The 17,642-nt window shown below is 44.8% G+C and overlaps 1 protein-coding gene across 2 annotated transcripts in view; it reads left to right on the forward strand.

Annotated features, from left to right (window-relative positions):
- The window catches only part of LGMN (legumain), a 37,157-nt gene that overhangs the window by 5,895 nt on the left and 13,620 nt on the right, over nt 1-17,642 (forward strand). The window contains exons 2-4 of one of the 2 annotated variants that reach the window (XM_059056886.2): nt 3,902-4,068; nt 15,631-15,728; nt 16,871-16,952. In XM_059056886.2, coding sequence (XP_058912869.1) covers nt 3,931-4,068; nt 15,631-15,728; nt 16,871-16,952 — 318 coding nt within the window. In that variant the 5' untranslated portion in view covers nt 3,902-3,930. Of the gene's footprint in view, nt 1-3,886; nt 4,069-15,630; nt 15,729-16,870; nt 16,953-17,642 lie in introns of both variants that reach the window. The other variant, XM_067027869.1, reaches the window with a different exon arrangement.

Below are 17,642 nucleotides of genomic sequence, written 5' to 3' on the forward strand. Positions count from 1 at the left end.
TCCCCTTTTGAAAATGATACCTGCCACTGCCCCTGGGACTGCCTCCCCCTCCTTTATTTCTTCCCCAGCACTCACCACCGGACAACCTGTGCGTTTGAATGGTCTGTCTCTTCCTGCTAGAATGTCAGCTCTGCGAAGGGTTTCTTCTGTTTGGCGCCCTGTTCGGTGCCTGTGAGCACCTGGTGGGTGCTCAGGCCATGTCTGTTGGATAGATGGGTGGGTAGACAGGAAGAAGTAGATGACAACGGCTGTGTGACTGGTGCCACGGAGGACCACAGGCAAAAAATAGCAGTCACCAAGGGCTAGTTTGGCAGGGATCATTTACTTTTTCTTCATGAAATTTCACCCTGATGAAACAAGAATAATAGGTATGCTGCAAGATTATGACTTTGTTTGCATGTTTTGACTTTGTCAGGAACATTGCTGACCAGGAAACTGCCCTCTGAGACCTGCTGCTTTGAGATGTATTCATTGCTGAGGGCAATGGAAGGATTATATTACTTTCACATCGTTCCTTTGCCCAAGGCCCCAATATGTTTCCCAGAATAGCATTAGTATGTTTTTTTTAAGTGACATTTCCCAATCAGTGTCACACTGTGAGGCTTTTATTTATTTATTTTATTTATTTATTTTTGGCTGTGTTGGGTCTTCGTTGCTGCACGCGGGCTTTCTCCAGTTGCGGTGAGCAGGGCCTGCTCTTTGTTACGGTGCGTGGGATTCTCATTGCGGTGGCTTCTGTTGTTGCAGCATGGGCTCTAGGCGTGTGGGCTCCAGTAGTTGTGGCACGCGGGCTCAGTGGTCGTAGTACATGGGCTCTAGAGCACGGGCTCAGTAGTTGTGGTGCACGGGCTTAGTTGCTCTGCGACATGTGGGATCTTCTCTGACCAGGGCTCGAACCCATGTCGACTGCATTGGCAGGCGGATTCTTAACCGCTGTGCCACCAGCGAAGTCCCTGTGAGGCTTTCAACTTGGCATTGTGTTCAAGGACCCACAACTCTGTGTTTATAAGAAGAAGAAGAAAAAAGAAGATAGACAGGAACCATCGCCAAATGTTAACCATGAAAATGTCACTTGTGTATGAATAAGGTACTTTGCCTCACCAAGGAGTAACTTGCTAGTATTTTAGTAGAAGAATGAAAGGTAAACTGGAACTTGTAAAAATAACCTGGTGGTGTTTTTTGTTTGCTAATTTAGGCAGTTGAGCTGGTGATGTCTATTCTGTTGTTCACAGTCAGGCAACCATTCAATTTTAGTATTTTATTTAAATATGAAGCGGGAGGACTTCCCTCGTGGTCCAGTGGTTAAGGATCCACGCTTCCACTGCAGGGGCCACGAGTTCGATCCCTGGTCAGGGGAACTAAGATCCTGCATGCTGTGAGGCACAGGAAAAAAAAAAAAAAAAAAGAGGGGGAAAAGTCACACACCAGTGTCTCCAGAGAAATGAGCCCCTTCAGGATTAAGTCGCATGATCAAAACTCAGAAGAAAGTGGTGTGCAAACCAGAGAGCCTGTTTCATGATTGTCGATGAAAGATGATAAAAACCCCAGGCTGTACCAGTCATGTGGGCTGAGAGCACATTCTGGCTCCCTGTTGTTTCAGTTTTACCAGAATGTAGCCATGTCTACTGGTTTCCGTATTGTCTCTGGCTGCTTTCGTGATACAATGGGAATTGAAGAGTTGTGATGGAAATGGTGTGACTTGCAAAGCTGAAAATACTTATTTTCCAGTGCTTTACAGAAAAAGGTTGCCGACCCCTACCGCATGGGACGGCTTCCTGGGAGGCTTGGCTGCAGCCAGGAGGCTGCTTGTTGGAGGACCTCAGCAGTCACTGGCACACCTCCCCTCCCGTTTGGAGGCCACTGCAGAGCTCTGGGGACGGGAGTTTGGCTGTCTCTTGCCTGACCTCACCGCTGCTGCTTCATACATTTGTATAACTTCACCTTTGGTTGCCCCATGGTGAGCCCTGGGCAGGTCGACTGGACTTGGGAGAGATCCTCCGATACACGCTAACGTATTAACAGCCCAGCAGGTTCCAGTGTTGGGGCAGCCTGGGCAGTCCACTGCCCTCATCTGTTACGCACCTTGACCGTTTCAAGACAATCTTGAAAACAAACCTGGGGCACGTTCTTGTGGTTACCTGTACATCCATGACCTTGCAGTCGAGCTAAAGAAACCTGGGTCTAGCACCAGCTCAGATTCTTAATTCTTACACATTAAGAACTGAGTTCTTGGGAGGAGTTATCTGGGGGATAGAGTAGTGTGGTTTCTTGACGGGGATGCCAGGCTTCTGGGCGGAGCCGACTAGAGACTGCCAGGGTTAAGTCCAAGTGTGAGTGGTCGTGTGCTGTGAGTCCAAGTGTTGTCCTGGGCATCACCCAGAGCTTGTCAGAAATGCAGAGTCTCAGGCCCTGGCCAGGCCTACTGAATCAGAATCTGCCTTCTTACAAGCCCCCCAGGTGATCTCGGCGTACAGTCAAGTTGGAGAAGCGCTGGCCCCAGGTGCTTTTACTTTTTTAAACTTTTACCAGACTCAGGGCTTCCTGTTCTTTCACTTGGGGGGAAATCCATCATTTTGAGTTTCAGCGCAGTGTCAGGCACAGATGCTGAGGATGGTTTCTTAGGCTTAGACGTGGTTCATGCCTTAGCTGGCTGTGTGATCCAGCGCTTTGTTTGGCAGGGTTGGCGTTCAGGAGACTCTGGCCGAGTGGGTGAATGAATGAGTGAATGAATGAGTGAATGAGCTCTGTTTTGTCCAGAGGCATCAGGGGCAGAGGTTAGCCTCCTAGACTTTGTTCTGCTCTGAGTCCCTATATCTCCAAGCAGACTGAGATGCTCAAAGACTGTTTTTCCTCTTGTCTCAGGGTGACAGGCCTGGCTTCTGTCACAGGAAGGCTGTTTTTTAAAATAACATAGTCAGGACACAGGGCAGTAAGATAACATACTTGTCTGAGTAATGCAAAGTGGTCTCAGTCTTGCCTTCTGTGCTTTAAAGCCCTTTAAAGTTTTGGCAATGAAGTATAAAATTGGGCATGTACTTCATTAAGAATAAAGTCTTGAGATGCAGAACCATGTAGCAGAAAGGCTGGACCAGGAATTCAGAAGGCATTGGTTCTGATCTCTGCCCAGAGCTGACTGTCTGTAGATATTGGGCAAGTCACTTCTCTCGTGCTTCAACCAACCCGTCCTGTAAAACAAGGATTAAAATATTTGCCCTGCCTCTTGTACAGAATAATGTAAATGGGTTGTGTTATGCAAAGACATTCATTTGGGCTGCCGGTGTTAGACTATAGCTTATCCAGAGAACTCACAAACATAAATTGCCCCCCCCCGTGTTTATATTGAATGTATGTTGAATTTTTACAAACTTTATTGTATAATTAATATATATTAATTGTAGCAAAAGAGACAAAAATAAAGATCATCCTTAATTCCACCTACCACCCAAGAATAACTGCTGTTAAATTTTGTCTGCCTTCCACATTTTGCTAGGCACACATTATATGTCTGTTTTCTTAGAGACAGTCCTTAGTATGTGGTCGGCGTGCTTCCAACACAGTCAAGTCTGTTGATGAATTTTGTCTGCCACATTCCAAGTTGTGACAAAAACTTTAAAAGGTTGCCCCAAGAGCTTTTTCAATATTCTTCGGTTTATACTCATAACTTCAACCCACAGTGAAGGTTGGGAGCTTTGGGCAGCCTCCTGCTCCCCCCAGGGAAAAGGGCCGCAGAGCTAAGAATAAAATTCTGCTCTGTCATCATTTTTATCCTCAGCATGTTGTGTCTGATGACTAAATCGTCTTATCTTTTTGACCCATTTGCTGTGATCTTTTCTCAGGGGCCAGTAATGTTCTTCTGTTCATGTCATTCCTTTTTTGCTTGACTCAGCCTTTCTCTTGCCAGATTTCTGCAGTGGAACTCCAAGGTGCAGAATGATTTGGGAAGTCGCTGTGTTGCTTAGCTTGGTCCTGGGAGTTGGTGCTATTCCCGTGGACGATCCCGAGGACGGAGGCAAGCACTGGGTGGTGATTGTTGCAGGATCAAATGGCTGGTATAATTATAGGCACCAGGTAAGAAAATGCCTAATCGTTTCCTTTAAGACACTGGCATTCTGTAAACAATCCTGGACATTGTTACTAGAACACACTTTTTAAAAAGCCATTTATTTATGTTCCTATTAGGTTGGCAAAAATAAGTGTGTTGGTGAGGATATGGAGAAATGGGAACCCTCCCACATTGCTGAGTGGATTATAAAATGGTACAGCCATTTTGGAAAACATTTTGGCAGTTTCTCAAAGTGACCCATCTGGGGTCACCTCAGTCTAATGCAGGGTTTCTCAACCTTGGCACTATTGCCACTTGGGTCCAGGTAATTCTTCTTTATTGTTGGGGGGCTGTCCTGCACATTGTAGGATGTTTACCAGCATCCTTGACCTCTGCCCTCTAGATACCAGGAGCATCACCCAACGCACTGTCACGACCGAAGTTGTCTCCAGCCTTTGCCAAATGTCCCCAGCTGAGACCCACTGGTCTAATGCTTTCATTTTATAAATAAGGAAACTGAGACTTGAAGAGAGGAGGTGACTCGCCCGAGGCCACACAGCAAGTCGAGGTGCAGATGGGACTCTGGTCAAAGCATCGCGAGGCCTCTTTGACCTCCACGCCTCTGCCCTGCTGCTGTGCCCTCACCCCCTTCTCCTCATCTCTCCTGGCATTCCTAGCAAATCAGCCTGGCAGAAATCAGAGCGGAAAGAATCTATATTCGTAAATACATTGAAAGTGCAGCCTCCAGGTGCGAACGTAAAATGGTGCAGCTGCTTCGGAAAACAGTCTGGCAGTTCTTCGAAAGTTTCAACACACAGTTACCGTATGACCCAGCATTTCACTCTTTAGGTATATACTAAAATAAATAAATAAACACATACGTCCCGCCTAAGACTTGTACTTAGATGATTAGAGCAGTTTTGTTCACGTTAACCAAAAGGTGGAAACAGTCCAAGTGTCCATCAACTGATAAATGGATAAACAAAATGTAGTCCATCCATACATTTGGCCATAAAAAACAACAAGGTACTGTATACATGCTTCAACATGGCCGAACCTTAAAACATTATGCTAAGTGAGAGAAGCCCGTCACAAAGGACCATAGGATTCCATTTATATATGAAAGTCTGGCATAGGGAAATCTAGAGAAACAGAATGTAGATTAGTAGTTGCCAAGGTCTGGGCAGAGGTAGACTGCTAATGGTTATGGGTCTCTTTTGGGGGTGATGAAGATGTTCTGGAATTTGATAGTGGTGATGGTTGCATGACTTTGTGAACATACTAGAAACCACTGAATTGTATATTTTAAAAGGTTGACTTTTATGGTATGTGAATTATACCTTAATAAAGTTGTTATTTAAAAAGTCATTGAGGGATTCCCTGGTGGCGCAGTGGTTGAGGGTCTGTCTGCCGACGCAGGGGACACGGGTTCGTGCCCCGGTCCAGGAGGATCCCACATGCCGCGGAGCGACTGGGCCCGTGAGCCATGGCCACTGAGCCTGCGCGTCCAGAGCCTGTGCTCCACAGCGGGAGAGGCCACAGCAGTGAGAGGCCCGTGTACCACAAAAAAAAAAAAGTCATTGAGGGAATTCCCTGGTGGTTCGGTGGTAGGACTGCACGCTTTCACTGCTGAGCATCCGGCTTCCATCCCTGGTTGGGGAACTAAGATCCTGCAAGCTGTGCACTGCAGCAAAAAATAAATAAATAAATAAATAAATAATTTCAGGGACTTCCCTGGTGGTGCGGTGGATAAGGCTCCGTGCTCCCAATGCAGGGGGCCTGGGTTCAATCCTTACTCAGGGAACTAGATCCCACGTGCATGCCGCAACTAAAAGTTCACATGCCACAACTAAGGAGCCCATGTGCTACAACTAAGGAGCCCACATGCTGTAACTGAGGAGCTGGCGAGCTCAGCTCGCCAGGAACTCGCCTGCCACAACTAAGACCTGGTGCCAACAAATAAATAAATATTTAAAATGTTTTATTTAATTAAAAATTTTTTTTAAAAAGAGTAAGAAAATTTAAAAAGAAAAAGAGAAAAAAGTCATTGAATCTTTCAGTTCTCAGAGACAACATGCACAGATGATCACGGTAGGTGCTGGGCTTGCATCTAAGAGCCCTTTACACAAATGAATTCATTTAACCATTGTGGGGTTACGTGCAGTAGGTCTGGTTCTTGTTCCCTTTTTACGGATGCATGAACTGAGGCTTTGGAAAGGTCAGTACTTCAACCCAGTGTGGCCCAGATGGCAAGTGGTTGAGCCAGGATTCAAATCCAGACTGACTAGCTCCAGAGCAGCGCCGTCCAACAGGAGAGCCACCTGTGTGGTGGTAAATTTTCTAGTAGCCACATTTTTGTGTTTTTTTTAAACTAAAAAGAAACAGGTGAAATTAACTTTCATCTGTCCTCTTTAACCCAATATAGCCAAACTATCATCATTTCATTTGTAATCAATATAAAAAGTTACTAATGAGATACTTTACATTTTTCTTAAAAAAATTAAGTCATCAAAATCCAGTGCACGTTTACCTTCACGTTACATTCAGTTTGGACTGGTCATATTTGAGGTGCTCAGTCAGCAAGTGTGGCCAGCGGCTGCTGTATTAGACAGCACGGACCTAGCGTCTGTGTTCCTGAGGGCTTAGCCGGGCTGCCTCACGTGCGTTTCCCTCCCAGGGTGTCAGTTTCATATCTGTTAAATAGGGGTTGGTTTAGATGAACTTCCTGCCGGCTCTATAATTTGATGATTATTGAATGACTTATTTCTTGAAAGCTTTTTGTATGTTAGCTGAATAGGAAATTTGGCTTGATTGAAAAATTATTATGGCAAAAAGATCCCTTTTCTTTTTAACGCTTAACCCAGACCTGACCCAGTTAAAGAGGAGCAACCCGAGTACTAACTGCCCAGCTCAGTTTTCTCCTCCCTCTCTAACCATGAGTCAGAAAGATGCGGTGTTTTATTCCCGTCCTACCACTAATCTCTTCATGACATTTTTTTTTCTTGGATTCCATATATATGTGTTAGCATACAGTATTTGTTTTTCTCCTTCTGACTTACTAGAGCATGGACTTGAGGATATGGGGAGGGGGAAGGGTAAGCGGTGATGATGTGAGAGAGTGGCAGGGACATATACACACTACCAAATGTAAATTAGATAGCTAGTGGGAAGCTGCCGCATAGCACAGGGAGATCACCTCTGTGCTTTGTGACCACCTAGAAGGGTGGGATAGGGAGGGTGGGAGGGAGGGTGATGCAAGAGGGAAGAGATATGGGAACATATGTATATGTATAACTGATTCACTTTGTTGTAAAGGAGAAACTAACACACTATTGTAAAATAGTTACACTCAAATAAAGATGTTAAAAAAAGAAAAAATAAAAGAAAGATGTGGTGTTAAATATGGGTCACTGATAGTGGATAGGCTGCTTCATCAGCCACCCCGGTTTTTATACAACCAACTTAAAAAAGCATGTATTGGTTAAATATTATGAAGTATAGGTATCCGATTAACCTTTGCCCCAGAAAACATTTTTAAGTGTTGCTAGTTTCCCTGGGTAAAATATTCCATATCAAAATGGAATGAGGCAAGCAAGGCAAAAAGAAGTGGCCACAGACTGAAATTTTCATCCCTAAATGAGGGAGGAAGCTGGCACTGAGGCTGTGAAGAGGAAACGTGGGTGCTGAATCATCTCTGGCCTCAGCCCATATCCCGGCCAGACGGGTTCTCTTCTCAGCCAACTGCCAACATTTGCCGTCTCGACTTTGGAGGCCAAGCACTAAAACAGTATTTGAAAGAACTTTTCCCCTAGAACCTACACAGACTTTTTCAAACAATAAATTTTATTTATTTATTTATTTATTTTTGCCTGTGTTGGGTCTTCATTGCTGTGCGTGGGCTTTCTCTAGTTGCAGCAAGCGGGGACTTCTCACTGCGGTGGCTTGTCTCGTTGTGGAGCACGGGCTCTAGGCGCGCGGGCTTCAGTAGTTGTGGCATGTGGGCTCAGTAGTTGTGGCTCATGGGCTCTAGAGCACAGGCTCAGTAGTTGTGGTGCACAGGCTGAGTTGCTCCGTGGAATGTGGGATCTTCCCGGACCAGGGATTGAACCCGTGTCCCCTGCATTGGCAGGCGGATTCTTAACCACTGCACCACCAGGGAAGCCCCTCTACACAGACTTTTAAACTTACATTTTTATAGAGGTTTATATTTTCCTTGAGTGAACACAGCACTCATTATCACAAATTTCTTTTGTTTAGGGAAGGTTAGTACAGCAGGCACAATTAAATCACTGCAGAGAGCTTTTCTGTGCTTTCTGATGGTTATTTAACCTATGTTGGTTAAGCCGAATTGGATTTCTCTGTTTTCCATTTTTGGCTGGGATAATGGGATGACAGAGAGGGAGTTGGTTGGTCTGAGGTGATGCTGATGGGGCGTGCGGCCTCTTGAGTGTTGAAGGGGAAGGTCTTGGGAGGACGGGCTTCTGCAGTGGCAGAGGCAGAAGCCAGGCTGCAGTGCATGGAGGACAGAGAGAGGCCCCGCAGTGCAAGCTAAGCTGCACATTGGGACAGCTGTACCATCTAGTCTTCCGACAGGCTTGTAAGGGGGAAAAGGAAGTATGTAGGTCACCAGGGGAGGAACAGGACTGGAGGAGGGTTTATTTTAGGGCAGAGATTTGAGCATGCCGAGAAGGAACGTATAAGGCCCAGTGGGGTCGGCGGGGGGTGGTGGTAAGTAGACTGAAGGTGAAGTTCACCCTTGCCCAGGCCAACAGGAGGACGCTGAGGGTGGTGGGAGTTGGCCGACAGGCAGATGTGAGCCAGGCGTCACTAGGAGAAGGGAGCTTGGGGGCGGTTTGAGGTCACTGCTGGGCAGTGGGGCACCGAAGGAGGAGGTCTGGCGTGTTGGCGGTAGGACAGGAGTGGTTTGAGAAGAGCAGGAGGAGTGAGGGGCTGGGAGAATGCTGGTGCCTCCTCCCCTCTGCTGGTCTCGAGCTGGGGCTGGAGCGGAAAGAAAGGGGGCTCCACGTCATCCGGGAAGGCTTTGAGAACATCCGCATCCTGGGGCCAGGAGGAAGCAGGGAGGGAGAGGGAGAAGTCTAGAACTCACACATGTCAGAGTCGGGAGGAGCAGATATGATGATGGAGGGTCAAGGGCAGAGTCATTACATTTCCGAGAGACCGCCTTTCATTTGATATACTTTTAAAGTGTGTACAGTTACTTTTGAGAAACAGCTTTATTGAAGAGGCATACGTTTCCATGTCATACAGTTCACCTATCCTATAGTTTCTTGATTTTTAGTAAATTCATGCAGTTGTGCAAGCGTTACCGCAGTCTGGTTTTAGGACACTTCCATCATTCTAGAAAGTCCTCCATGCCTGTGACCATCCCAGCCCCATGCAACCAAGGATTTGCCTTCTGTCTTTATTGTTTTGCCTTCTCCAGAAACTTCATATAAATGGAGTCATACAATATGCAGTCTTTGTGGTGTCTGGCTTCTTTCATTCACTCAGCAGAATGTGTTTGAAGTTAATCCATCTTGTTGCAAAATATCATGTATATTTTAAAAGCAGAAACATGCATGGAGAGCAGAGCGGAGTAGGAAGGACTGACTTGGGGGAATGCAGTTAGCCTAGGAGGGCTGTCCTTGTCCAAGCCAGAGGCTGGGCAGGGCCGTGGACTTACACAGACCCCGGGTATAATTCCTGCTCTCCGCTCACCTGCTGTATTAGTTTGAACAAATTACGTAGTCTCACTCTAAACCTCTGATCCTCCTCTGGAAAATTTGAGGTGGTGGTGAGCTCAGTGAGGCAGCCCCGCAAAGCCCAGACCCAGGGCTTAGCCTCTGCGCGCTTAGAGCACTGTCAGGAAGTGGTAATATACACTCAGTGGTAATATACCCTCAAGGGGTAATATCCTCTCAATGAGCAGCCTGTGAGAAACACTTCCTAGCCCCTACCTGGTTTGAAAGTGGACCCCTTGGCAGTGACTGGAACACGCCAAGTATTTAGCCTTTGCTCCAAGCCAGTTATCCTTATTTTGCTTACAGTTGGCCTGAGGTAAGGCAGCGCAGTCAGTGTCCGGACAGTGGCCTGCACCAGGACATCACGGGACGCATTAGTAAGCCCCGTCGGAACTCCTTACGCAAGCCATGAAACAAGCGAAGTCAGCAGTCTCTGTTCAGTAGTCCAGAGGGCTCTGCCCTTTCTTTAAAGTCTTGCTCAATACCCTCCTCTCACATGGCATGTAGTATGGCATTTCTGTTTTAAGGGGAAAAATGCATAGAGATCAGATATGTTCCAGGGAGTTCATTCAAGTAACCTTTAATACCATCTCCAGGTCATTTGACTTGGCCTAACCCTACTTTTATCTCTCTTGGGTACCAGTAAATGCTTGACTCCAGCCAAAAACCCTTCTGAATTAAGAAAGTTAGAGGCAACCAAGTAACTCCAAGGACCCAAGAGAGAATCAATCAGCACTTGGCTCTGAGACCACTGTGTGTGGAGGCAGGGCGTAGGGCACGGTCAGGGGCAGGAGATCTGGGTTGGAAGCCATGAGCCTTTCCTGAGCTTGTCCGCATCTGTGAAATGGGCGTAAAAGCATCTGCCTGTCAGGGTGGTGGTGAGGAGCCAGACAGTGTAGGGGAGCACTAACAGGACAGGCTGAATATATTTTCTAAAATATATGATCTTATTGAAGCATATTTTACAGAGCATGTATAATTCACCCATTTCAAGTGTTCAACTCAGTGATTTTTTTAGTACATGTGCAGGTCTTTGTATGGACAAATGTTTTTGTTTCTCTTGGGAAGACACCTAAGAGTAGAATTTACTGGGTCATGTGGTAAATTTATACTTAACTTTTTAAGCAACTGTTAAACAATTTTCCAAAATGGCTGCATCATTTTACATTCCCACAAGTAGTAGATGAAGGTTCCTGGTTTACACTCACCAACACTTGTTACTGTCTGTCTGGCTATGAAGTGGTATCTCATTGTGGTTTTAATTTGCATTTCCCTAATAACTAATGATCGTGGACATCATCTTTTTATGGGCTTACTAGTATATCTAGTTAAGTGAAATGCTTATCTAAGTCTTTTATCTATTTTTGATTGGACTGATTGTTTAATTGAGGTATAAGAGTTCTCTGCATATTCTAGGTACAAGTCCTCTATCAGATATGTGTTTTGCAGACATTTTCCTCTTACTCTGCTGTTTGTCTTTTCATTTTCTTACTCGTGTTTTTTGAAGCACTAGTTTCTAATTTTGATGATGTCCAGTTTATCAGTTTTTTCCTTTTATAGACCATGCTTTCAGTATCATGTCTGTGACATCTTTGCAGTTATAACTCAAGGTTCCAAAGATTTTCTCCTAGGTTATCTTCTAAAAGTTCTATTATTTTAGCCCCTACATTTAAGTCTATGATCCACTTCGAGTTAATTTTCGTATATGGTGTGAAGTGAGGGTCTAAGCTCATCATTTCGCTTATGGATATCCAAATTGTCCCAGCACCATTTGTTGAAAAGACTCTTCTTTCCCAGTGTAGTTTTGAAAAACAGGAAGTGAAAGTCCTCCAACTTGCTTCTTTTTCAATATTTTTTTCACTATTCTAGGTCTTTTGCAATTCTGTACAGATTTTAGGATCGCCTTGTCAATTTCTGCAGAAATCCCTTCTGATCGGTTTTTAAAAATTTTAAGGGTAGTAGGTCTTCTGATCCATGAACATGAGATGTTCCTCTATTTAGATCTTCTTTAATTTCCCTCAGCACTCTTTTATAATTTTCAGTGTACAGGTCTTGCACTTCTTTTGTTAAATTTATTCCTAAGTTCTTTTTGGTTTTTTATGAACCTGCCTTTTAATATCTGACAGGAGAGATAAGTAGCAGTATGATTTGCACTGAGGTGAGTGGGTGGCATTCCTGCTCACTCTAGTGTCATCACAGGGAAGGTTAAATCTGATATGATATTGGTTTGATTTTTTTTCTTATGAAATAGAAAACAAATGTCTATATAACATGCTTGCGATTTAAAGAATAATAATAAAATGAATACCTGTGTACCTTGTACCCAACTAAAGCAAAAGAAGATTACTAGAACCTTGTTCCCTGTGTGATCCAATCCCCCTCCCTTCCTGCCAGAGGGCAAGTTCCTGAGTTTTCTTTTGCTTTGCTTTAGACTTTATCATATATATATTTAACTAAACAACATAATGTTTATACTTTAGTCTGTTTTGACCTTTATATAATGTAAACTGTGGTGAATATTTTTTTTCTGACTTTTTGTCATTACGTTCCTGAGACTCATGTATCTTGAAGCATGGGTTGTATTTCGTTCTATTTTAGGTATTCCATTTATGTGAGCTTTCTGATATTCCATTATATGAACGTAGGGCAGTTTATTTTTCCAGCTATTGATGGTGCTTTGGATTACTTCTTGATTTTTACTGTTAAAGTGACGCTGTGAACACTCTCCCATTACACATAGTCTAGGGCAGCGGTCCCCAACCTTTTTGGCACCAGGGCCCGGTTTCTTGGAAGACATTTTTCCTGCGGAACTGGGGTGGGGGAGGGATGGTTCAGGCGGTAACGCGCCGGACGGGGAGAGATGGGGAGCGATCCGTAGCCGCAGATGAAGCTTTGCTTGCTGGCCCGTCATTCACCCCCTGCTGCGCGGACCAGTTCCTAACAGGCCGTGGACCAGTAGTAGTCTGTGGCCCCAAGGGTTGGGGACCCGTGGCCTAGGGTGTAGCTTGGAGTAGAATTGCTGGGTTGGAGGGTATATGCTTCAGTCTGATCCGATAATGTCAAGATGTTTTCCCGAGCCCAGTGCCAATTACACTATACTTCCACCATCAATGTTTTATTTTCCTATTGTTGTTGCTACAAACTTGGTGGTTTAAAACAATACAAATGTATTATGTTACAGCTCGAGGTGAGAAGTCTGAAATGCGTCTCACTAGGTGCAAAGTGTCCAAAGGGCTGCCTTCCTTTCTGGTGATTCTTGAAGAGGTCCATTTTTTTACCTTTTCTAGCTTTTAAAGGCTGCCCACATTCCTTGGTTTGTGGCATCTTCCTCCATCTTTAAAGCCAGCAGTGACAATCCAGTCTTTCTTACATTATATGCCTCTGACACCAACTTACCTGCTTCCTTCTTTGACAAATAAGGACCCCTGCGATTATATTTGGCCTGCTGGAATAATCCAGGATAACCTCTTTATTTTAGGGTCAGCTGATTAGCAATCTTAAATCCATCTGCTATCTTAATTCCCTTTTGCCATGTAGTGTAACATATTCACAGGTTCTGGGCATTAGGATTTGGACATCTTTGGGGGGCTGTTATTCATCCTCCTGCAGTTGGTGTTTGAGGGTCCTTGTTATTTTATAGAAATGGGGACTTAAACATTTTAATGTGTGTGTGTGTGTGTGTAATATTTAGTAGCTTTTAAAAAAACGATCTATGTTTAGATTTTCAGCCCCCTCCTCTTCCGGGGCCTTTACAGTTTTAATGATTTCTTGATTGTCCCTGTCTGAAGCAATATCAAGTTCTGGAGTCAGAATGCCTGGGATCTTTCACTGCGAGCTGTGTGACTTGGACAGGTCACCTCCCCTCCCTAAGCTTTGATGACCTCATCTATGAAATGGGAATAATTATCACATAGAGTTGTTATGAGAATTAAATGAGATCGTGCATAGAAAGTCTGAGCATAGTGCCTGACAAATAGAAGAAAGTCAATAAATGTATGAGTTTTCATATTTATTCCGGCATCTCTTCATCTAACAGCTCTTGCATGCTAGGTCTTAGACTCACCCACTCAGCATTTAGCAGCTGTATTTTGAGCAACCATTTTGTGCTATAAAGTCCATTTGTGTGGGGCATCTATAGGCAAAATGCTGGGTTTGATGGTGGGTGAGCTTTATTTTATTTTTAAATTACTTTTTACTGGAGTATAGTTGCTCTACAATGTTGTGTTTCTGCTGTGCAGCAAAGTGAATCAGTTATCCATATACATATACCCCCTCTTTTTTGGGTTTCCTTCCCATTTAGCTCACCATGGAGCACTGAGTAGAGTTCCCTGTGCTATACAGTAGGTTCTCATTAGTTATCTATTTTATACCTAGTAGTGTATATATGTCAGTCCCAATCTCCCAATTCATCCTACCCCCTCTTCCCCCCGTGGTATCCATAAGTTTGTTCTCTACATCTGTGTCTCTATTTCTGCTTTGCATATAAATTCACCTGTACCATTTTTCTAGATTCCAAATATGAGCGATATTATATGGTATTTGTTTTTCTCTTTCTGACTTACTTCACTCTGTATGACAGCCCCTAGGTCCATCCACGTCAGGCAAGCTTTATTTTAATTGATGTGCTAAGAGCTGTGTAGAATATGATCTGTGGAGGTCCAGTTCCTAAAGCCCTCTTCCTTAGAGAGGCAAGTAGCTGGGCAAACTGTTTCTTTTTTGCTTTGTCCTAGGAAAGACATAATTAAATAAAAGCAGAAAGTTAAGTGACATATTTCCCTTCTGTTCTCAAATGATTTCCATGTCATGGAGTGTAGTATGGGTCATCTGAAAAAGGAAGCAAAGAATGTCTTCACCCTTCTATGGACAAGGAATCACATAGCAAAGTTTTTCTTTTACCCTTAATATGGTCACCCTTGTTGTTATTTATTTGGCTGGGTTGGGTCTTTGTTGCTGCACATGGGCTTTCTCTACTTGCGGCGAGCAGGGGCTACTCTTCATTGCCGTGCACAGGCTTCTCACTGTGGTGGCTTCTCTTGTTGTGGAGCATGGGCTCTAGGTGCGTGGGCTTCAGTAGTTGTGGCATGCGGGCATCAGTAGTTGTGGCTCGCTCTGGAGTGCAGGCTCAGTAGTTGTGGTGCACGGGCTTAGTTGCTCCGTGGCATATGGGAATCCTCCCGGAGCTGGGCTCGAACCTGTGTCCCCTGCGTTGGCAGGTGGATTCTTAACCACTGAGCCACCAGGGAAGTCCCAACCCTTGTTATTTTTTAAACTAAAGAGCACATCCCTCATTTCAATTCCTGAGCTGAACTTTTGAGTTTTCACTCAGTTCTCTGAACAGCAACTATGGCAGTTAAAGTTACCGGAACCAGAAGAATCCTGTGTGATACAGAACTAGCCGCTAAGCTTTTAATCTGCTGGTTCATCACTCTAAGTCATTCTGTTCTTCAGACCTAAATCAGTGCTTTCAGGAGACTTTTCTATGGTGTGGAAAATGAAAATAACTTATTCAGGACTTTCAAAGGCCCTTGTTGCATGTAGATGTGATGATGGTGGTGGTGGTGGTGGTGGTGGTGGTGGTGGTGGTGGTGGTGTGTGTGTGTGTGTGCGTGTGTGTAAAATCCACATATACACTAATTGCCTGATGAATGAAAGTTTCATGGGGGGGTGGATTTTAAAAATTGAATTGAAAAAGATAAATGAGTGTGTTTTAAAATAATTTAAATACCTGCCCAGTAGGGAGCTGTTCACAGCACATCTTCCATGAGAAAGAACATGTTGCTCATTAGAACTCCAAAATTGGCTTCCTTCCGGGAAAAATCTAACACTTCACAAAACCACTTCTCCCAGGCCGATGCGTGCCACGCCTACCAGATTGTACACCGAAATGGGATTCCTGATGAGCAGATCATCGTGATGATATATGATGACATCGCTAACTCTGAAGAGTGAGTAGGGAGTGCTTTGAACTTGATGGTGAGGAACTTCAGGGCATTAAAAAAAATGCATACAGACCCTCAGGAATCCTTAGATCAGCGGCCTAACATTAGAATATAAACAGACTCCCGGATGAAATTCCACATGGCTGCTTCATCTAGAGCTTTGACCATATCTTGGTGGGACCCAGCAATGGCAGGGACATAGGAAATGGTGGTGAAGGTCCTTGGGCTGGGGCTTTGGAAGGATTTAAAGCATGAGTTCCCTCTCAGCTTGGGGAACTGACTCATCATTGGGTTCCGTGGCGCTCGTTCCTAAGCTCTGAGCAGGGATGCCTCGGAGGCCCTGTACACAGAAGGCTCAATTGTATCTTAGAATACATTAGAACATCTAACCCGTTCTAGTCTCCCAGCTCCTTGTATGGGTACTAACCCTAACGCTATCCAGTCTCCCAGCTCCTTGGTTCCCAGACTATGGCCCCGTACTGTGATCACGTAACAGTTCATAATCCATCCTGAGCTTTAACGCCTAAGCTCTTGTATCAAAGCCTTGTTTTCTGTTCTGTCTTTTTCTTTTGTGTTTTTTTTTTTTTTTTTTTTTTTTTTTGTGGTATGCGGGCCTCACTGTTGCGGCCTCTCCCGTTGCGGAGCGCAGGTTCCGGACGCGCAGGCTCAGCGGCCATGGCTCACGGGCCCAGCCGCTCCGCGGCACGTGGCATCTTCCCGGACCGGGGCACGAACCCGCGTCCCCTGCATCGGCAGGCGGACTCTCAACCACTGCGCCACCAGGGAAGCCCTGTTCTGTCTTTTTCTGAAAGCAGTTTTGCTCTGAGAGATCTCTTGATGACATCTTGCCCCCAAGATGCAATGTGGTGTCCGGCAGGAAGCCAGGCACACGGGGGCCTGGGTCCCTGTCCTCGGTTTGCAGAGCTAAGTCCTTCACTGCTCCTGCCAGGAACTCAGGAGCTGTGGGACCCCGAGCCCCCTGAGCTGCTAAAATCACTGACACGTTGGTGACCTCAGAGGCAACGAGAAATGTCTGTGACAACCACGGGCGTTTAGTATTTTTAAGCATAACAGGGGCGTATTCACGAAGACATGGATTTCAGAGATCCGTCAAATTGTGTGCTTCACTCGTGTCCCTTGATTTTCAGCAATCCCACCCCAGGAATTGTGATCAACAGGCCCAACGGCTCAGACGTGTACAAGGGGGTTCTAAAGGACTACACGGGAGAGGTGAGGCGCATGACGGGGTCGGAGCCAGGGGGGTCTGTTTCATTTCCGTGATGATTTTTCCCTCTTCCCTGTACTTCTGGAATCAGAACCTCATTAGACTGATTTCTGGTTAATGTTTTGTGTTTGTATTAAGATTTGTGCTTGAGGTGTAATTTCTGAGAATTTTGAAAGAAAGCAGAGGGAAAAAAAAGAATGTCAGTTGTAGTCTACTGATCTTTAGTTTCTCATCTTGTTGTACTTTAAGCCTCATAATAGATTTCCTTCCATAATGCCTGATTTTCTTAGGATATTGCCAGTGATCTGATTATAGATTATCTGTGCCCTTTCCTGAAAATCAGTTTTCTCAGCATCAGCCCTAGTACAAAATATCTCTCTAAATTTTGTAAGATAGTTTTTCGTTAATTATTATAGTATATAACTTCCAGAACATTACATGCTTCCCAGTCGATTGAGGCTGTATACACGGACACATTTTTAAGAACACCATTATGACTTCAGCCTCATGGATCTCTTATAGCCTCTTTTTCGTAATGTCAGAGGGATCGAAACCAATATTCCTTGTGACAGAGAAACGTCTGAAGTTTAGCAGTTCTTTCAGTTTTATTTTTCTCTTTTATTTTTTTATTTTTTACTTTTGCAGTACGCGGGCCTCTCACTGTTGTGACCTCTCCCGTTGCGGAGCACAGGCTC

Source organism: Kogia breviceps, chromosome 3, assembly GCF_026419965.1.
Source record: "Kogia breviceps isolate mKogBre1 chromosome 3, mKogBre1 haplotype 1, whole genome shotgun sequence".
Taxonomy (NCBI): Eukaryota; Metazoa; Chordata; class Mammalia; order Artiodactyla; family Physeteridae; genus Kogia; species Kogia breviceps.